The following is a 21,081-nucleotide window of genomic DNA, read 5'->3' as shown; positions in this document are numbered from 1 at the left end:
AATGTTAAAAATTGTTTTTACATGTAAGTGGGGAAAAATAAAATATATTTTTAAAAGGATTGGTAAAACACCACCCCATCTAGCACATCTTTGCCGTTCTGTCCATCCAGGTCTTTGTCACTCCTCAACCTTCACACTTCCACCTGCTATGGCAGGGCTGGCAGGCAGAAGGGCTGTGCTGGACAAGTCACTTAATCTTTTATATGTGTCTCAGTCTCCCCAAGGGAAAAATAGGAAATATATCTATCCCCTACTTCACACCTAAGGGTATAAGAATAAAATAAGATAGCTAGGAACACCTTTGGAGTTTTTAATAAGATGCTGTTTAAATCACTGATTTGACTTGAACCTATGACTCCAGGCATTGAAACCAATTGTACTAATTTCTCATCTGACAAACCAGCCCCAAGGATTTGTTAATTATTTTCGGCTAGTTTGTTCTTTTCAAATACCTAGTGAGTCTCTCTGAATCAGAGCTAAGCCTTTTTTTTATGGAGGGAGAATCACATGTGTGAGCTCCTGCACTGCCACTTAAAGACATCGAGACGCTAAGTAGTGGGACATCCTGAGGATCACAGAGGCAGGAAAGAAACTGAGGCCTTCCTGCCTCAGGGCCAGCTCTGTGGCACCACACTGCTTCTCAAAAGTAAACATAGGCTGAGAAGAAGAAAACCAAAGCATCCAAATGTTTATAGAATCAAATTATTTCATTTGTTTTGGGTTGTGATGTAAATTCCGTGTGTTCTCTGACTACTCAGTAGATGCTAATAGATGATGATGATCAAGATTTGACAACTAAATAAAGTGTTACTGTGTTTTTGTAGTTTTTCCCAGGCCATGAAGGTCGATCCACAGAAGCTGTGTGTTGGGCAAAAGGACAGCGGCTTTTCGGTGCTGGACTCGGTGGTGACATTATTGAGTATGACTTGGAACAGCTGAGTGTCAAATATTCTGTGGATGGCTTTGGAGGTCCCATCTGGAGCATGGCAGCTGACCCAAGTGGCTCGTACCTTGCGGTTAGTGTTTGAGGGAAAAGGGGAGTGTGTGCTATTAATACAGGTTGAGGTTTCCTTCTGCACAATAGTGGAGGATTAGGTAAAATTCTCCTTTAGAATATGGTAGTTTGGATTTTTACCCTATCCTGCTTCTAGAACGTTCCCCATGATGGGAGTGGAGCTTATATTGGGATTATTCACACTTTGTTTTTCTCATATTTGCATTCATTTATTTTTTCATGATTGTCTTTTTAAGAAATTAAAGCTCTTATTGATGCTTTTCTTATATCAGTTTTATTTCCCAATGACCTCTCCCCTAAAATCCTCCCACAAAACAAGTATAGCTAAGCCAAATAAATGCACACATTGGCCTTGTCTGATAGGATGTTTCATTCATTAACTATAGGCCACTGCCTCACCTCCTAAGAAGAGGGAGGTATTTCACCAGTAGTTCCCTAAAACTTTGATTAATCATGACATTGATTTGCATTCTGTTGTCTGCTAATGTATAGCTCTCCTGGCTCTGCTTACTTCTCCCTGGTTCGGTTCAAATGGGTTCTTCCAAGTTTCCCTGAATTGTTCCTATTTGTCATCTTACGGTACCATCACTAATAGCCCATCACATTCATGTACTACAATTGATATCCACCATTTTTCCTGTTCCTTGACACCATAAAAACTGCCCCTCTATGGAGCCTCTCCAACTATCTTGGACCTCTTTGGGATCGTCCTCAGTGGTGATATCCGTGAGGTCATGGAGTATAGCTGATTTGTTGACTTTTGGTATTATACTGGATCATTCTGCAAAGTGCTTGGACTCAGTCACAGCTCCACCGGGCGTTGTCATCTTTAACAGTCAGAAGGGGGGAGGGGAGATAAAGCCTCAGCGGTGCTTTCATGAGCCTTTTTCCTTTGATGACGCTGTGGGACATTCTTCCATATGGTTGTCAGTAGTTTAGTTTCCTCTTCCTATTTGGTGAATTAGGAAGCAGGGTCAGAGAGATTAAGGGATTTGCCCAGCACATAGAGCTAGTAAGCGGCAGGGCCAGGATTTGAACCCAGGTCCTTCCTGACTCCACGACCAGTGCTCTTTCTGATTCAACCAGCAGCATGTCTGTTGTGCTTTGCTCTGAATGAATAACGTTTTTGACTTGGTTAGAAGTTGGGTTTCTAGCATGAATGTGATGTGGCCAGTTTTTAGCGCTGTAACCTATCTCTTTAGAGTCTGTTTAGCTTTCCAGGGCATGTAGGGTGTGGTTTCCTGACTCCAGTATTCTCCCTCTTTCAAAATGTTTTTCTTTAAAAAAAAAAAAAATTCAGTGTTTTTGTTTCTTTTCATGTATGTTCTTTTTGGTTTTCTTCCTTCCCCCCAACAGGTTGGCTGTGAGGATGGGTCTGTGAAACTGTTCCACGTCACCCCAGACAAAATCCAGCTTGAGCGGACTTTAGAACGACAGAAAGGTAAAGGGCATTTTAGGGATCAGTACAATGAATGACCTTTCCTGGAAGTTGTGATGCTTTTGTGCTTGTCAAAAGAGATGTTTTTATCTGGTGTCTGAGAGGAGCTGTCCCTTGTTTCCTGGATGTTCCAGCCTATCCATGCCAAGTCTCCTGCCTGGGAAAAAAAACCCAAAACAAAAAAACCTAAGATTACCCATAAAAACTAAACAACGATTTTTTTTTTACATTCCTATTAAACATATTTTCACATTAGTGATGTTGTAAGGTAGAATTAGAACCAATAGCAGGAACTATAAGAAAGAGAAAAAAAAAACAGAAGAAAAAAATAGCAAATGGTATGCTTCAATCTGCATTCAAACTCCATAGTTCTTTCTCTGGATGTGGATAACATTTTCCATCATGAGGCCTTTGGAGATGTCTTAGGTCCTTGCATTGCTGAGAAGGGCTAAGTCTATCAACGTTAGTCATTGCACAACATGGCTGTTATTGTGTACAATGTTCTCCTGGCTCTGCTGATTTCACTTAGCATCAGTGCATACAAGTCTTTCCAGGTTTTTCTGAAGTCTTCCTGCTCATCATTTCTTATATCACAGTAGTATTCCATTACATTCATATACCACAGCTTGTTCAGCCATTCCCCAATTGATGGGCATCCTCTCAATTTCCAGTTCTTTGCCACCACAGAAAGAGCTGCTATAAATATTTTTTAAACAACAATTTTTAAAAAGCAGTAGCTTATAGGGTAACATGTGGGTATGTGACTTGTTGCTTTAAAATAGCATCTCCTAATGGATAAGGACTGGAATGTGTTACGTTCTCTACAATATTTCTCAAGCAATAACATTAGCTGCTCACCCTCAGGGCGTAGCATGTTGTACACGGCCAGTAGGACTTCAAGGCAGAGTTCTATTGTATCTGGAGTTACATAATGTGCTAGAATGTGGGGAAATAGGGGTACGGTGGTATAATACCTACCTTGCAGCTAGTTGTAGTAGAGAACTCTGTGGAACTCATTGCTGTTTATTTGTAAACCCTTTCCTTTTTGTTGTGTACCTGCCAGGTCGAATCCTCTCATTAAGCTGGCATCCATCTGGTACCCACATTGCAGCCGGATCCATAGACTACATTGCTGTGCTTGATGTCAATTCAGGTACCGTTGTTCTCGGTTCAAATTGCACATCTTGTGTCTTTGGATGAGGGTTTGGGGTTTCATGAAAAGATATCCAAGCTCTGATGAATGCTGTGATTGTGATTTCAGAGGATTGTTGTAAGGTAGGTCTCCCACCTCTTGATAAAGAGGTGGGGGCTTGGTGGTATGGTGTGAAGCAAACTTTTCAGGCATGACAGATGTGCTGGCTTGTTTTACTTGACTTTGTTTTTGCTTTAAAGGAGTTTTCTGTTGTGGCCGGGGAAGTCAATGGTATTGTGAAAAGAAGAAAAAATGTTCTTTAAACAGTAAAATCTGTTAGGATTTGTGTTAGCAATTTGGGGCCTTAGAATAAATCACTTTGAGGACCTTTATAGCTCAGCCTCCCTTTTATCTTAGCAGTTGCTTTGTGAACTCTTTACCTTTATAAGCTCCTCACGTCTTGGTGTGATTTATTCCCACTTATCTCGGGTTTGTACTGGGGCACATTTGCTTTCCTGATTGGGCCCAGAGAACCAGCTCATGAGCATCCCCTTCTGTGGTGTAGTAATGAGAAGAGCCCTGCCCTTGAAGTCAAAAGAGCTGGTTCCTGCAGCCTTTGGGGCTGGGGGACTTGAGACAAGACCATTCAGCTGGCTGATGAGCCTCACTTTCTTTATCTGTGAAATGGGAATAATAATTCTTACTTGTCTTTCCAGATATGGCTCTGGCCAGGATCAAAGGAGATTTGTTATATAAGCTGTAAGCAATTATTTCTGTGAGCTGTGCTTAATTAGTCCAGGCTTTTCACTGTTTGTGTACAGGAGCTGGGCAGAAGACTCCATGTTTCACTTTCTATTGATTAAAGGGTCTTTTTCTCTGCCATATTTTCTTCCAATTCTTTTGGTGTGCTTGTTTCTCAGGCAGCACCACCCAGAAGATGTTAATGGACAAGAGGCACCCAGGGTCCCAGCGGCGCAGGTGTGTTGTGTGGGGGGTGGCCTTCCTGTCGGACGGGACCGTCGTGAGCACAGACTCTGCTGGCATGGTGCAGTTCTGGGACTCTGAGACTGGCACCCTTGTGCAGACACATCCCCTCGCCAGTTCCGATGCGCTGTCCATTGCTGTAGCAGAGGTGAGTGTATACCTTCATTCACAACTGGTGTGTTAACTCTTTGCAGCTCAAGCGTTGGTTCTGGAGGTAGCATGGCATGGTGGGAGGCAAGTAGTCTGACCTCTCAGAGCCTCAGTTTTCTCATCTGCAAGATTACATACTAACAGGGGCAGCTAGGTGGTGCAGTGGATAGAGCACTGGCCCTGAAATCAGGCAGACCTGAGTTCAAATCTGACCTCAGACCAGACCCTTGACACTTATTAGCTGTGTGACCCTGGGCAAGTCACTTAACCCCAATTGCCTAAATTAAAAAAAAAAAAAGATCACATACTAACATCTATTACTGACCTCATGGCATTGGGGTGAGAGTGAAATTTTTCCCGATTGATGCTCTGCATGTCTGTCACATAATATTGCTTATTGAAGTGTATAACCTAGCCTCCCTATTCGATCAGAAACTTCATGAAGGCAAAGATCTACAACACTTAGCATGATGCTTTCTGTGTAGTCAGAATGTATGACTGGCGATAATGTCTGGAAATTGGTTTGTTAACAAACTTGCTGTTTAGGATTACAAGAAGAAGACTAGACAGCATGTTAGGGAAGATGTTGTTACCAACAATGAGTTTCAGGATAAGTGTGGTTTGGAGGGTAGGTCTGGGAAGGTATATCCAGGATAGATGTTCTCCACCTGTGCCTTCTCACTCCTCACTGTGCTGGCTGGTTCATCAGCAGAGGGGATTCTCTCCAGACCTGTGCTGCTCCTGGAAAGGGGGTCAAGAAGCCTTGAGGCTTTCCAGAGGACTGACTCCTCCCTTCCCATCTACTCCTTCGCTGTGAAGTGAATCCCTGGAAAATGGTATTTTCTCTTGTTTGAATTGGATTTGAGCAGATCTGTGTTAAGAAAGACGCATGAGCAGGTTACCTGGGCCTATCTCTTCACCCACAGAGTGAGAGAGTTGGATTAGATCATCTTTAAAGTTCTTTTGACCTTTGAAATTATGTGGTCTTAATTCAGTACCTTGCTTGCCCTGTGCTATAATTTAGCCTTTCACACACCTGCGTTTTGCTGATTTTCCTACTTTTCCCTTTTGGGGTTTCACAAAGCTTTTTCGAAGCCATTTACTTTTCAGGCTGTCCCTTTTTCTGGTTTGGTGAGTCAGTCAATCAATCATTAAACATTTATTAAGTGCCTGCTGTGGAAATGGCAAACCTCTCCAGTATCTTTGCCAAGAAAATCCCAAATGGGGTCACAAAGAGTTGACCCAACTGACAATGACTGAACAACAATGATGATGTGCCAGGTACTACACATTAAGCACTAGGGATGCAAACAGAGGCAAAAGACAGTCCCTGCCCTCAAGGAGCTTACAGTCTGATGGGGAACACCACATGCAAACAAGTACATACAAAGCAAGCTCTGTACAGGACAAATAAGACATAATTAAAAGACGGAAAGCACTGGAATTAAGAGGGGTTAGGGAAGGCTTTCGTAGAAGGTGGGATTTGAGTTGGAACTTAAAGCCAGACAACAATTTGCCAAAGAGAGGGAGCAGTAAAGGGTCGGCTTCTTGTAAACCTCTGATGCTTCAGCCTTCATGCAGACCCGCTGCTTGTTGGCTCGGCAGAACGCTCGCCTTCTCCACAATCTCACTGGGTGCATGCTGAGGAATCTTAAAGAGCCCCCAGGAGGTAATAACTTGCCTAAGCTGAGATCCTTGTCCATCTCCCCTCCCTCTGATTTCTGTGAGTCTCTGCCTCGTCTCAGGGAATTGAGCTTTAGGAAGACTCAGCCTCTCTGTAATGACGACTGACTTTTATCTAGGGTTTTCTGGTTTATACTATGCTTTACGTGACATTATGTCACTGGCTCCTCACAACAGTTTTGTGGGGTTGTTAGGGCAAGAAGGATTATCTCCATTTTACAGATGAGGAGGCTGTGGCTTGGGGAGGTGGGATGAGCTGCCTGGAGTCATACAATAAGTGTCCAAGCTAGGCCTGGGTCCCAGGTCTTCTAACAGCCCACCCCGTCCTCCCTCTGTTGTGTGACTGAGGTCCATGGGGGCCGCCTTGTCAGCTCTCAGCCAAGTGGAGAGAAGGAGCAGAGTTGGGTTCTTCTGAGTAGTAGTTGGTGAGTTTTGAGCAGTAAAACTAAATGAAAAAAACACTGAAATCCCTTCCACCCTGCGTTCTTTTCTTTATGTAGGAAACATTCCTACTCACCAGCAGTCTGGTGTTTGTCTTTTGTACTGTGCTGCAGATGACATGATCAGCTCTGCTAGGCTGTTGGATTTTCTTTCTACACTCAGGGATTTCAACCTTTTACAGTTGCAATTTGTCCCAACATTCATTTTCCCTTTCTAAAGATATATAAGAGGGTTTAAAGCTAGAAAGCACCTTGAAGATCATCTAGTGCAGTCCCCTGTTTTACCGATGATGAAACCAAGGCTCCCGGGTTGACATGGCTTGGAGTAGGCTGTATGGCTAGTGAATAACAGCAGACCTCAACCTGTTTGCTGCCTTCGGGTCCAACACTGTTTTCATGATACATATTGACTGCCCACATGCCTACAGTCTTAAAAACTTGAGTGACTCATAGTTAATTTTGCTCTGTGAATTTCCGGGCACCACTTGCAAATTAAATTCACATTGTATTGTTTTGAATCACTGGTGTACTTCCTCGTGACCAAGAGAAAAGAATGACCCATGTTGGTGTGAGGGCTGCCCTGTGGAGGAGGGTTAGAGCAGAGCAGTGGATGAGGCGGAGAGAAGCTTCCTAGCAGTTCACAGAGTGGATTACCCCAGAGCACACAGGGCTGGTCTTCCCCCAGGGCCACCTGCTCTACAGGTAGCCGCATTCTGCATGGTTGGCCAGCAGGGGGTGCTGTGACATGTCTCTTGCTGAACACACGCATGCAGTTGACTGGCTCCATTGGCCTTGCTGCTCCTGCCCCTCTTCCTCCTCCTCCCCTCTCCCCCTCTTGTTACAGTGTGACTCAGCACAAGGAAATCTGGATGCCTTCTCCCAGGCAGGTACACCCCTCCAGCAGGGTCTCCCTGACCATGATGCCCTGAGACCGGCCAGGGCATCCCTTGGCCTGTCTTCAGACCCAGCTCTTATCTTTGAGATTCAGGGGAAGAATGTTTTTTATTCATAAATTTTAACTTCCATCCACAGGCCTGTGTTCAAACAAATGAGTACAAACAAAGTCCTGAGCTGGAACGGCCGCAGCCAGAAGTAACCAGTGGGTGGTGAGCTTTCTCGAGGTGATACTGACTTAGCTGTCTCTGGCTTTCTTTCTCTCCCAGAAAGAAGACAGCATGGTGGTGGGCACGGCTGAGGGGACCGTCTTCCATTTCCAGCTGATCCCTTCGAGGTCAGACAGCAAGCAGAGCCGGTGGGTGAGGACAAAGCCCTTCCAGCACCACACGCATGACGTGCGCTCCGTGGCTCACAGCCCGACCGCACTGATCTCTGGAGGTGTGGACGCCCACTTAGTGATTCGCCCACTCATGGAAAAGGTGGAGGTCAAGAGTTATGATGCTGCTCTTCGGAAAGTCACCTTCCCACATGTAAGAGGCTTTAAAAAAAGCCAAACAAACAACTTACGTCCTTTGTGTGTGTGGTTGTGATGGAGGCATTTCCACATTGATGAGTCTGTGCTCCATCAGTGGAGCTTGTCACCCATTGTACTCTCTCCTATGGATCCTTCTCTAGACTTTCATAGAGGACTTAGCCAGGGTGCTTGAGGCTTTCCTGTAGGACTTGGAATGTTTTGTGCATGCTGCACTCGGGCTCTTTCTTAGCTGTTACTCTGGGTATGTGACCTCTTCCTCCAGAGATACAGTCATTGGTGGTGTCTTCTATGCTTGAAAGTCAGGGACTGGTACCTAGCATGCATCTTTCCATTGCTCTGGGTTGGGAGAATAAAATGGATCAATACCTTGTTTTTACATCACCCTGACTCCCAAACATATCCTCCCCTTCCTTCACTCAGAGAACCATCCCTTGCAGAAAGGAAGGAAGAAAGAGTGAGGAAAAAGCAGTTCAACCAAACTAATTGGCACATCAGCCGTGTTTGACATACCGTGCTCCGCTGCTTGTATCTTTTCCAGTGCTGATTCTTTGCTCATGCTAGCTATTTAATAAATGGTTATTGATAGAGGGATCGCTGGTATTCCCGTGATTTGTAAACTTGTTGCATCGCCAGGAAAATATTGGGCTTTTGTTTCAGGGGTCACCTTGAGAATATTGAAAGCACTGGGCCGTTTTCCAAATGGAATACAGCTCCTTCTCCTGTTAGATTTTGGACCCCTAACTCCCCCTCAAGCTCTTTGTCACAATCTGACTGGTAGGCATTCCCCATTTACTTGGATTTTTTCTTTAGGGATCTCACAGAGGAGACCTTGCAGTTTTCCAGCTTTTGATACTTAGTGAAATACTGTCTTCCATCAGGGACATTTGAAAAACTTGGCCATCTTTAGGGACTTCCTTCTCCATTCTGACTTCAGATAGGATGCGGAGAACTTTGGCATCACATCTCTCACTTTTTTTGGCCACACCTAATTGATAATCAATGGATTGCTGACCTAAGTTATCCATCTTTTAAGGAATCTTAGATGCATACAAGACAGCTTCTTGGAGGAGAGCCTATAAGGCACGGTTTTGTTTTTACCAAGTCAAGTGCTTTTTTTGTAATGAATAAATGATTAAAAAAATAAAAGTAGGACCTTGTGTCCCCTATACCTCAGTCAGTTGGGTGACAGTGGAAATGTGTCCCCCTTAGGGGCAGCTAGGTGGCGCAGTGGATAGAGCACCGGCCCTGAAGTCAGGAGGACCTGAGTTCAAATCAGGCCTCAGACCAAACACTTGACACATACTAGCTGTGTGACCTTGGGCAAGTCACTTAACCCTGATTGCCTCACCAAAAAAAAAAAAAAGAAAAGAAAAGAGAAGAAATGTGTCTCCCTTGGAAAATCATCTGTAAAGCCCCCTTGTTCCTTAAACTTTTTTTCAGTACAAATACTCTGGCTGTGTCTATTCCTGTGAACACTTTTTAGACATTAGAAGTTAGGCATATGGATTAGAAGTTGCCAATGTCTTCTCATTCGCCATTTTATAAGATAATAAATGCCGTCTGTCTTTTCAAAACTTTTGACATCTTCTCTTTGAGTTAGATTCCTGTTATTGTTATTATGACTATGTGGAAAAACAAGATTCAGGCAAAGATGATTTCTTTCTCCTTTGTCTTTAGCCTGTGGGCCCTTTTTGTTACAGAGTATTTATTTGGTTATCAGTTAACATCATCAGCTATTTCCAGCTAAATTAGCACTCTGTTCCTATGATCCCTTCCTGGGGAGGTGAGCAGGACAGGTATTTTCTCCCCTCTGCAGGGTCAGGCTTAAGGAGCTGGAAGGGACAGTGTTGATCCTTTAGGCCCAGAGTGGGGAGGTCACACCAGCACTCAAGAAGCTGGAGAGCCAGCATTGAAACCGTAATCCTCTTGCCACCAGATCCAGTATTCTGTCTGCTCTACTGCACACTCTTTAGTCCGTTTTCTCCCTTTCTTCGGCGGCATAGAATAATTAAACAGAATAGTTTTAAGAAGAAGTTGAATTGAACAAAAATAAAAAACATGATAATGATTTGTTAAAGCCCTTTTGTTCCAGTTTTATATGATGTGCTAAGATGTTTTCCTTAAGCTTGTATGTGGGAAATCTAAATTAAATTAAATCTAAATTAAAATGTAAACCTAACCTCTGATGTCGATTGTTCCTTGGCTGCAGCGGCGTCTCATCTCCTGCGCTAAGAAGGTGCAGCTCCTCCTCTTCCAGTTTCCTCAGCGTTTGGAACTTTGGCGATTGGGAGACACTGACGCAGCTGGTGAGCTGGGCACCGTCTTCTTCCTGGGAATAAGTCATAGACACTATGGAGAAAAATGTCAAAATCAGACTCATGGAAAGAAAGGAACAATTGGGATGATCCGGAAAAATGGATGTGGCTTTTTGGGTTTCTACAGAATGCATCCTCTTAGGTGCCCATGTCCTGGCCCCAAATCCCAATCCCCAAAGAGCCTATCCACAGGAAGAGCTACCAACTCAGGAATGCCTTAAAGCTCATAGTTGGGATAAGTCACAATCTCTGATTTGTCCCTCTTGAGCCACAGTCCAGGCCAGAGTTGGGAAGCCAGCATAGATGCCTGCTCTAGGTTGACCACATTTTGGCCCTGCTGTTGTTAAACAGAGATAATATAGAGTTTATATACTTAATTTTAAAATTGACAGGGTCCCTGGGACATCACCTAGTCTAACCCTCTTGTTTTACAGATTAAGCAACTGAAACTTAGAGAGGTGATGTCATAAACCAGAGCCAGAAGCTTAGAGTTCAAGAGAGCTGCTTCCTTTTACAGAGGAGGGACTTGGTCTAGAAGTGATTGGCTTGTATTGTGCAATGCCGGGGAGCCAGGAAAGGGGCGCTTAGCGTTTCTGGTTCAAAGACTTACAACCTTCGTAATTGATTAGAGCAAAGGAATTGGGGTCAGGAGGCCCGAGGTCAAAGTTCTGCCTTCAGACACTAGCAAGGTGATCACGGGCAGATCACTTAAGCTAGCAGAGGTGATATTTGCATGTACTTTTACAGGTCAGACCTTGTAGAAATATTAATTATTATTTAGGTGCCTCGCTAGGCAAGTGAGAGAGAAGACAGGCTCAGTCTGCTTCCACTCTGTTGGCAGATCTGGTAAATTCTCATGATACAAGGTCATGGGGTGGAGTTGTTAAAATTGAGTGATTGTTTGGGATAGGGCCCAGGGCAGAGCTGAAGGCTTCCCTCTTCCTCAGTCCCAGGAGATTGTGAGCTAGCTAGCCAGCCAGTAGCCGGTCAGCCATACGGCTGCCTGGTTTTCCATGGGCCTCAACCCACTCTGGTAAGGATTCAGGCTATTTCTCATACATAACAAAATGGTTTTAGAGGGGAAAGTGTACTTTCGTCCTGTGGGGGAATAACTTCATTAAGAGGGAAATCCTTAGTGGGATTTCTTGTTCCAGGAAAGAATGAGGACATCCTTCCACTCTCTAGAAATGCAGAACATTTGCTACAGCTTAAAAAAAAGGTAAGACTCAGCTTGAGCTTCATGCCCAGAGCCAGAAATGCAGGGCGGGATTTAGATTTCCTGTTCTGAAATCGCTTCATTTTGTCTGTAGTTCATTTGCTGATTCACTGGTTCATCCAACAAATACTTGTTGAATGACATCTGCGTGCAGTCAGCTAGTTTATCATAGGCAAGTCATGTAGTTGACGGGAGGAGTTGGACCTTTACCTGTATTTCCTTGACACTGTTGTGCACTAGAGCCAACTTGCTTACATCTGTCTTGTCCCCTCCCATCGCCTCTGGCAGAAAGCCCCACAGTCATTCTCATTCTCTCTCTCTGTGTCTCTCCCCCCCTTTCTCTCTCTCTCCCCCCCCCCCCCTCTCTCTCTCCCCCCCCCCTTCTCTCTGCCTCTCTGTCTCTCTCTCTCTCTCTTTCTTTCTTTCTCTCTTTCTCTCTGCCTCTCTCTCTCAGATTTTTATTATTTTCCCAGTAGCCTGAAAACATACCCAGTTGGCCTCCATCCTGAAAGAACTCTTCTTTATGCCTCCTCACCCTTCTTTCGATGTACCTCGAGGCTGTGCTCCCTTTCCTCCCTCCTCAGTCCTTTGCAGTCTGGCTTCTCAGCTCATCATCTCACTAAAACTGCCTTCTCTTCCTTGCCCTATGTGATGGCCCCTTCTCAGTCCTCACCCTTCCTAAGCTCTCTGCACCCCCTGACTTGTCTTCCTGAATGCTCTTGCCTGGCCTTTGCTGACGCTGCCTTCTCCTGGTTCTCCTACTTCTCCTACTTCTCCTGTTCATCTTTTGCTGGATTATCATTCGTGTCCCCCACCCTCTCTGTGCATGTGCCCCAAGTGCTCTCTCTCTTAGCCCTTTTCTCTCCACATTCTAACTGTTGGACGTCCCTCAGCCTCTGCAGGTTTACTTATCTTTGCCAAAATTACATATTGAGCCTTAGTCCCTCTCCTGAGCTCTAGTCATGCAGCTGCAACATGTGTTGGTGGTTTCAGACTGGATGTCCCACATGCGTCTCAAGCTCAGCATGTCCAAAACTACTCCCTTCTCTACCCAAACTTATCCCAGGACCCAGCTGTAAGGACCCAAGAGCTGCCAGTCTAAGGATGCAGACTGTCCCCAGGAACAATCCCACTGTAAGGGGAAGGTACTGAGATACCCAAGAAAGAATGGCAGTTCGTGTCAGTGTGGGGATGTGTGTGTGGGTTTGTTAGGTTATTGGGTTAATTGAAGGAGTTTACTCACAAGACCAGGCCTTGGCCGAAGGAGGTCCCAGTAGTGGATCCCTTTGCCCGCCCTTTGTCCAGGTCAGATGTTACATGGAAACAGAACAAGGAAGGCTGGTGCCAAAGATGGCACAAGGTCACGTGTAGGTTTTCCCATGGGATGGTTAGAACCTCTTTGCTGTTTACATTCCTTCAAGGTAGCTTGCATTAACTGTGAGGTCATAGGTCATGTTCTCACACTGGCTCTCCCAAACATCAGCTTTCCTATTTTTGTCCTGCTGGTAATGCAGGTTTTCACCTTGATGGTGTCCTTGACCCTTCGCTCTCTCACCAGTGAGGCCTCCCTTCCTTTGCCCATCTTGTTTCCACCTCCACAATACCCCTCAAATCCATTACCTTCTCTGTCCTCCGACCCTCCTATCCCACCCCCAGTTCAGGCCTTCATCTTCTCCTGCCTGGATGCCATTGAAGTAGCCTTCTCATTCATCTCCCTACTCTGGTTTCTCCCCTCTCCAGGCTATCTTCCACGAAGCTGCCAAAGTGATTTTCCCAAAGCCTGGCCACATCACTCCCTTCTCATGCTCCAGTGATAACATATTAATGTTGGTTCTGTTTGGCCTTCAAAGCCTTTCACAACCTGGCCTCAACCTACCATTTCAGGGTTACTGCTCATTATTGCCTTTCCCCACACACACTCTGTATTCCCACCAGACTGGTCTTCACTCTTCAGCTCTGCATCTCTGGTTTCTACACCTTTGCCCTGGCTGCCCCTCATGCCTGGGATGCCTTCTCACCCCACCAGAACTGACAGTAGAATTCCTTGTTTCTTCTCAAAGTGATCCATCTCTACCTTCTACATAAAACCTTCCTGGTACCCAAGAGCCAGTCTTCACCCCACCCCACCCCCCATTACATTTGCCTGGTATTTATTTTTGTGTAAGTTGTGTTTATGTACCTAGTGTCTCCCCTCATCGTCCTATGTTCTTTGTCCCCAGCGCTGGCACAGAACCTGCTATGTGCTGAGTAGGTGTTTGTCAAAGGATAGCATATAATCACATGCAACAGCACAGTAATGAAACAAATTATTGAGTGTATTATAGTCGTAGAAAATGGGATTGTTCTTTAAAGCATATTTACCACTACCAAAACATAAAGTAAATGGCTCTCACAGCCTCCCAAAATCATAGCATTTCAGGGTTGGAAGGGATTTCAGGCCTCATCCAGTATAACCCTTACTGAACAGGACTCCCCTCTACAACAGGAATTCTTTCATTCATTCCTTCATTCAGCAAGCATGTATTAGTGATCCAGCCTTCTGAGCTCTTTTAGTGAGAAAGGAGCCACACCCAGCTACCTCCTCCTCCTTCTTTACCTATATTAGAGGAGAGCACGTATTTTGTTGGATGCTAGCAGTGGTGGGATGTGCTGGGATTTTCAGGCTTGGTTTTTTTTGCTTTGGAAGTCGTGACCCCAACTGTAGCCACCCTTTGGTGTCGACCCCAGGCCACAGTGAGCCTTGTGCTGCTGCTTTTACTTCCTGTCTGCTCTGACTCTTCCATTCTCAGGGTCCGGAGAACATTTGCTGCAGCTGTATTTCCCCCTGTGGAAGCTGGATAGCCTATTCTACAGCTTCTCGGTTTTATCTCTATCGGATGAATTATGAAAACAACAGTGTGAGCATTAAGAGGGTGAGTAAGGGACAGCCCAGTGTTCTTGCCTGGGAAGAATTCCCCATCCCCACGTCTCGGGCTCTCTCCATGATGCAGCACACAAAGAATACTGTTTGATGGGTGTCTGAGGCCATCCATTTGTATCAAGTCTTGTCATGCTCCTCATTTTCTCATTTGTTCTTAACAACCTCTCATGATACAAGTTGGGCCAGGAATATTATTATGGGAAGCCAAGTAAAACAGTGGGAAAAGCCTCCCTGGAGTCAGAGGACCTGGGGCTAAGGTACAGTTGGGCTGAAGTGCTGGGCAAGCCCCTTAACTCCCTAGACCTTGGCTCCTTATCTTTACAAATAGGGCTTAGATGCCTGGCACACAGTAGTTGCTTACTAAATACTGTTTGCCTTGCCTTGACTCTTGAATTCTATTTTAGCTTAGTTCCATAAATCCATTCTGTATTTATGATTCTGGCACTTAGTAGGATTACTAAATGATATTTCATTCATTCATTCGTTCAATCATGATCCAATGATTCCCATTCTGTCATAGGTGGTGATGTGCCCAAGGCCACTCTACAATGGGGTTCCTAATGTTTTTATGTCATGGGCCCCATTGGCTGGGGGAAGCTTGTGGATTCCTCAGAGGAACATTTTTAAATGCACAAAATAAAATACATGGGATTACAAAGGAAACCAATTCTATTTAAATACAGTCCTCAAAATATTTTTTAAAATTTCACAGACTCCAGGTTAAGAACCCCTGGTCTACAAGTAAATTGTGGAGCCAAGACTCTCATCCAGGTCTTCTGGTTCTTAGGTGTAGTATTAGCTAAAAGAGTTGAAGGAGAACAAATATTAATGAGCACTTGATATGTGCCTCCCCTCAGGGCAGGATGCATTGTGGAAATCCTAAAACCTTGGCTTTATTTGGCTGTGATAGAGTTTTTGTTTCAGAGTGTTCTTTCAGATGTGGAAATTGTCCTAGAGAATGGACTGCTGACTCTTCTTTTTGCCCGCTATAAGGTTTCTAAAGTGCCCAAGTTCCTGAATTCCACCCTCCAGATTTTGTTCTCTGCAGACTCCACAAAGTTGTTTGTGGCATCAAATCAAGGTTCTCTCCATGCGGTTCAGCTGTCAGAGGGGGCCTTGAAACACCTGCACACCTTCCATCCTCAGTCAGGTGAGGATCCACTGTCATCCAGAATTCCTCCTGTTTCCATTCCTGGTGTTGTGTGCCCCACCCTGCTCTATCCCCCAGACACACACCCAGATGGTTGCAGTTTAGAGAGGGAGGAGCTTTCTGCCAACTGAAGACTGAATCTGACAGATCTTGCAGGGTTCCCCCATCCGCTCATTCCTCATTGGGCTTTTTCTTCCGTAATTCAGCCAAAGGAAAAGCTGAGTTGATGCAGACCTCTTCCTTTGCATCTCTAGGAAGATTACTTTTTTGTGTATTGTTTTTATTCAGTAACTGGCACACTTATTAGCTATTTTAAGTCTGAGATGAAAAGCAGTGGCTTCTGTTGACATTCTGTGACTGCTTTCCATGGTGCTTTCCCCTGACATATGGTACAGCATCATCTCTGGCATTGAGAGGCTCCATCCTCCGGAAACCTACTCTCGTTCTCCACCCACATCCTCCCTCACACACCTGCCAGGACATGTTAATATATTGGTCTAAAGTTTAGACTCTGAGTGCTGTCAGAACAGGGACAAGCACCAGGAGCCTGCTGCTTGTGGGGGCACAGGTAGGAATGGAGAAGTGCTGGAGGCATTAGCGTCGTCCACCCGTCCAGCCATAAGTGGAATCCCCCTTCTGCTGCCATGCTTTAAACCGTAGGTGGATGTGACCACATGGACAATTTAGGGGTTGATTATCCAGTCTGCAGATGAATGAGATTCCTTGCTTTTCCCAAGCTCCAAGCTCCATGCTTTCTGTCCACACTTTGACTCAGGAGCTTCAGTGGGGCCAACGAACCTATAATAGCCTCCCTGGATTCCATTGAGTTAAGCAACAATATGAGGGCCCACCCTAGGCTGTGCCCAACAACGAAAATTCACATTTTTCCTCCTGTCATTCAGAACCCACCAATCAAATCAACTGAACTGTATCTCTCACAGTTCCCCAGCACCTCCTTTCCAATTTACTCAGCCCATGAATAATCTCTTTCTGGCTTCTAAATGGATTGTATATGTATTCATACCTTTATCAGCCAACAAACAGTTACTGTGAACCAGGCACTGGGCATACAAGAACGCATCAGCCCCTGCCCTGGAGGAGCTTATCTTCCATTGGGGAACAGAGTCTGTGTATGTGTGTTTATATATATGAACACAGTAAATACAAAGTGTGTTCAGGGTAAGGCATTAGTCAGAGGTAGGATTCAGGAAGGACTTTCTGTGGAAGGTGATACCAGAGTTGTGAAGGAAAGAAAGGATTCCAAGCAGAGGAATGGGGTGTGGGGGGCAGCCAGGGAGAAGGGCTCGAGAGGGAGCGTTGGGTGGGAGGAGTAGGAAAGAGGTCTATTCTGCTGGCGGGGGAGTGTGTGACGCAAAGTACGGTGTACAGAGGTCAGAGGGTTGGCGTGGGTCCGACCAGATTTTGAAGAGCTCTGAACACCACAGAGGTGACTGTCAGCTACCTGCTGTGCACACACAGCACAAGTACAGAACACACGTTCTCATAGGGGAGGGGCGTGTGTGTGTGTGTGTGTGTGTGTGTGTGTAAGGAGAACATGTACAAAGTGGTTAGTAGAAGCTAATGTAGGAGGGGAGGTCCTTGCAGTTGGGATCAGGAAGGCTTCCTAGAGTAAGGGGTCCTTGAGCTGCAGAGAGGGGGTCTGTGAGGTGGTGGCAGGGAGGGATTTGAGCCCACATTTGGGCCCTCCATTGTAGAGGGATGGGAAGAGGAGAGTCGTGTGATGTCAGGGCGTGCTGAGTCCTGTGCGGTGTGCCTGGAGACACAACCCTTACGGGCTGTGAAGAGTTGTGAAAGCTTCCCAGAGGCCAGGAGAGCCAGGACAGGGGTGACCCCATCAGCCTTGCACATCAGTAAAAACCATGGCTTGGGTTATTCTCTAAAAGTGCTGTCCCTGCTCCTTCCCACCCTCCACTGACCCAGCAGGGGCCTTCCTCCATGAACTTGCTTCATCAACTAGCCACCCATCACTCCTCTCCCTGAAGTCCTAAAGCATTATGGAGGCTACATGGTTGGATACCTGACACTTTGCATTATTGTCGGATTCACGTATGATCCAATCTTCTATTTCATTGTCTAAGACAGTCCTGAGTGTGAAGTAGACACTTCATATTTATTGTATAAGGTTAATCAAAGTACAGTTCAAGTCAGGGCAGCTAGGTGGTGCCATAGTGGATAGAGCGCTGGGCCTGGAGTCAGGAAGACTCCTGAGTTCAAACCCAGGAACTTACTGAAGTTCAAAAACTTACTAGCTGTATGATGCTGGGCAAGTCACTTCACCCTGCTTGCCTCAGTTTCCTCATCAGTCAAATGAGCTGGAGGAGGAAGCGGCAAACCACTCCAATATCTCTGCCAAGAAAACCCCAGATGGGGTCACAAAGAGTCGAACAGGACTGAAATGAGTAAATAGCAACGGTTGAAGTCAGTTGAATTTGTTACTTGTTTGCCAATCCTTAAAAAAAAAAAACATGGTGGAAAAGGAGTTTAGAGAATTGGTAAAAATTATCTATGTACATTTTTGTAACTTGGGTACTTAGCAGTAGTGCACTTGACCCTGGCTCCCAGTTACCATTGCTTGGCAGCATTTGACTCTACCCCGGATAAGTCCGTTTCTCTTGTCTCACTTGGACAATGTGAGAAGTGGACTGGCTCACTTTGAGGGTGTATTTGCAAAGTTAGCAGCAAATTAAATTTTTCAGAGTCATTCTGGGAGCAGAGTTCGCTGGGGAATTGAGAGATTCCATCCAGCTCTTCTCTTCTCACAGGGACCTTGGAGGCCATGCCACTGTTGGCAGTAAGCCCAGATGGGAATTGGTTGGCTGCAGCTGGCATGAGTAGTGGAGTCAGTATCTATGATTTGAAGCATCTTAAGGTGGGTCCGAGTTTTTTTTTTGTTTGTTTATTTTGGTTTTTTTTTTAATAACAATTCCAACCACATAGAAGCTTGGTACTTGCAAGTTGGTGTGTCCATACGTTGGTATGTAAAAGCTTACTCTTCAGTCCCTTGACCGATGCCCTCTCAAGTGTATATAGTCCATGCCAGGGCTTCTTAAGCTTTTCCACTCGAGATCCCTTTTCGAATTTCAGCAGCATTCCTTGGTGCTGTGTGGTTGTGACAGCACACGCAGTGCAAAGTGCACGTGCTTGTGTTCAGAACCAAGGCTGCAGTGAAGTTGCGCGATGCAGCACGGGCAAGCGCTGCCCCAAACACCTCCAATTCATTACCTGTTTGATTTTCAGTTAATTTGTGGTCATTGGGCTTTCAGAAACATTTTACTGTTGCCAAATTTTTTATGACCCCATATGGAGTTGTGACCCACAGTTTAAGAAGCGCTGGTCTGTGCGTTGGAATACAGGGAGCGATTTCAGAACAGTAAGAATGTCAGGGAGTCACTGGGCCCACAGCCTTGTTCTCTGTCTTCTTCAGCCTCACTGCACAGTGCCTGCTTACAACTTCCCTGTGACCGCCCTGGCCATAGCACCCGACACCAACAACCTTGTGATCGCTCACTCAGACCAACAGGTAGGACAATGAGGGACCTCTGCAGGGAGAGGAGACAGGACGCTGGAAACCTTGGTGATACCAATAGGTGCTTTTCTCAGTCCTTGGAGAGAGTGGAGGCGAGACAGCACTGTTGTGTTACTTCCACCAGGGCTGGGAGTGGTCACCATTAATTACCCCAGCTGGCCAGTTGCCTGATGTCCTAATGGATAATCCCAGTTTCACCATCCTGTCCCCAGATGATGGTGGCTTGTTAGACAAAATCCATTTTGCTTACTTCATGTATGCCATAGCCAGGCTTGGAGCGTTGGAGTGTTGCATCGATGAATGGGAGATTGGGTGGGATTTTTGAGACCATCTCAGCCCTTCTCTCACTTTGCTCTATCACTGCTTTGTCAACTGTTTTATAATTGATAAACAGAGTCACAGAAAGGTTAAATGACTTACCTCATGTCATAGAACTATTCAGTGGCAGAAGCAGTATTAGAAGTATCACGTAGGCGGCCCTTTCTACTGCACTGATTCTATTGAGCAGAGAGTCATGAGAACTCTCTGGCCTGCACTGTATGTGGAACTCATTCTTATATGGCTAATGTTGGAGGTAGCAACAGTCTTTGAAATGAGTGCTTATTTATCTTAGTTGTATTTCTTACTAAGTGAAACCAGAGCCCTTCTGGGCTTATCCTTATTCTGAGAACACAGGAAGGCTCTTACTTTAGAGCTGACATGGGTGTCTGAGTTCTTTATGGTTTGCACTTGAGATTGTGGAAGGCACAGTCCTCTTTTCAGGATATTCTTTAGGACAGTGATAACTTTTATTCTCTTCTCGTGTTCTTTACTAGATCTTTGAATTCAGCATCCCCCAGAAACAGTACACAGATTGGAGCCGGAAAGTTCAGAAGCATGGACTTCACTACCTCTGGCTAGAAAGGGATACACCAATCACACACATCACTTTTCATCCCAAGAGGCCTACACATATCCTTCTTCATGACACCTACATGTTCTGCATCATTGATAAGTCCATGGTGAGTCCCTCACAACCACCTGAGGCCCTCTCTTCCTTCAGGGTCTTCTTTGCTTTGGCTAACCTAAGAAAAGGGGGACAGAATAGAGTAGACTTTCCCAGATGCAATAATGCCTGACTTAACTACCCCATGGGGTTGTTGTGAATATTGTGGCAACCTTTAGATTGCTGTGAACATGTGAGTTATTTTTTGCTGAACTGGCTGCTTAATGGGGCAGACCAGATTAGTGCTGCAGTGTTTAACTTCTTGGGAAATCTCAGTGCTCCCTGTGGCCTGAGATGACCCTGACTGATGCTCTGCACTGCTAGAGTTTTGGCCCCTTGTGCATAGAGGTGCAAGCCCCCAGGTGTGGTTAGTAAGAGGGAAATGACTGTAATAGCTGAATTAAATCCACCTCAGAGAATGCTCTTTTGCACCACCGGGGTTTAGGTGCAGTCTTGGCCAGCTGCTGCTTTGAATCAGCCCACTGCTGAATGCTTTTCTTGGGTAGGCACCTTCCCCACAGCCCTGTGTTCTACAAATAGCACTTGCTTGTCATATGAGCTCAAAGCACATTATAACACACAGCAGTGGTTTTGTTGTATCTGTGAACATGGGGGTGTGTGGAACACGGGGGAAGCAGATGGCTAAAAACAAGTTATTCACTACAGTTTGTACA

At 45.4% G+C, this 21,081-nt stretch overlaps 1 protein-coding gene across 1 annotated transcript in view; it reads left to right on the top strand.

The window, feature by feature from the left end:
* Positions 1-21,081, top strand: part of UTP4 (UTP4 small subunit processome component) — a 32,011-nt gene that overhangs the window by 7,999 nt on the left and 2,931 nt on the right. Inside the window, exons 3-14 of the mRNA XM_027847711.1 lie at positions 825-1,016; positions 2,372-2,456; positions 3,517-3,606; positions 4,506-4,717; positions 8,006-8,269; positions 10,484-10,580; positions 11,744-11,808; positions 14,595-14,717; positions 15,719-15,875; positions 18,659-18,765; positions 19,321-19,416; positions 20,238-20,423. Coding sequence (XP_027703512.1) covers positions 825-1,016; positions 2,372-2,456; positions 3,517-3,606; positions 4,506-4,717; positions 8,006-8,269; positions 10,484-10,580; positions 11,744-11,808; positions 14,595-14,717; positions 15,719-15,875; positions 18,659-18,765; positions 19,321-19,416; positions 20,238-20,423 — 1,674 coding nt within the window. The remainder of the gene's footprint in view (positions 1-824; positions 1,017-2,371; positions 2,457-3,516; positions 3,607-4,505; positions 4,718-8,005; positions 8,270-10,483; positions 10,581-11,743; positions 11,809-14,594; positions 14,718-15,718; positions 15,876-18,658; positions 18,766-19,320; positions 19,417-20,237; positions 20,424-21,081) is intronic.

The sequence above is a fragment of the Vombatus ursinus genome, unplaced genomic scaffold (genome assembly GCF_900497805.2).
Source record: "Vombatus ursinus unplaced genomic scaffold, bare-nosed wombat genome assembly UNPS02005286.1, whole genome shotgun sequence".
Classification (NCBI taxonomy): Eukaryota; Metazoa; Chordata; class Mammalia; order Diprotodontia; family Vombatidae; genus Vombatus; species Vombatus ursinus.
This window is presented reverse-complemented; position numbering and strand designations above follow the sequence as displayed.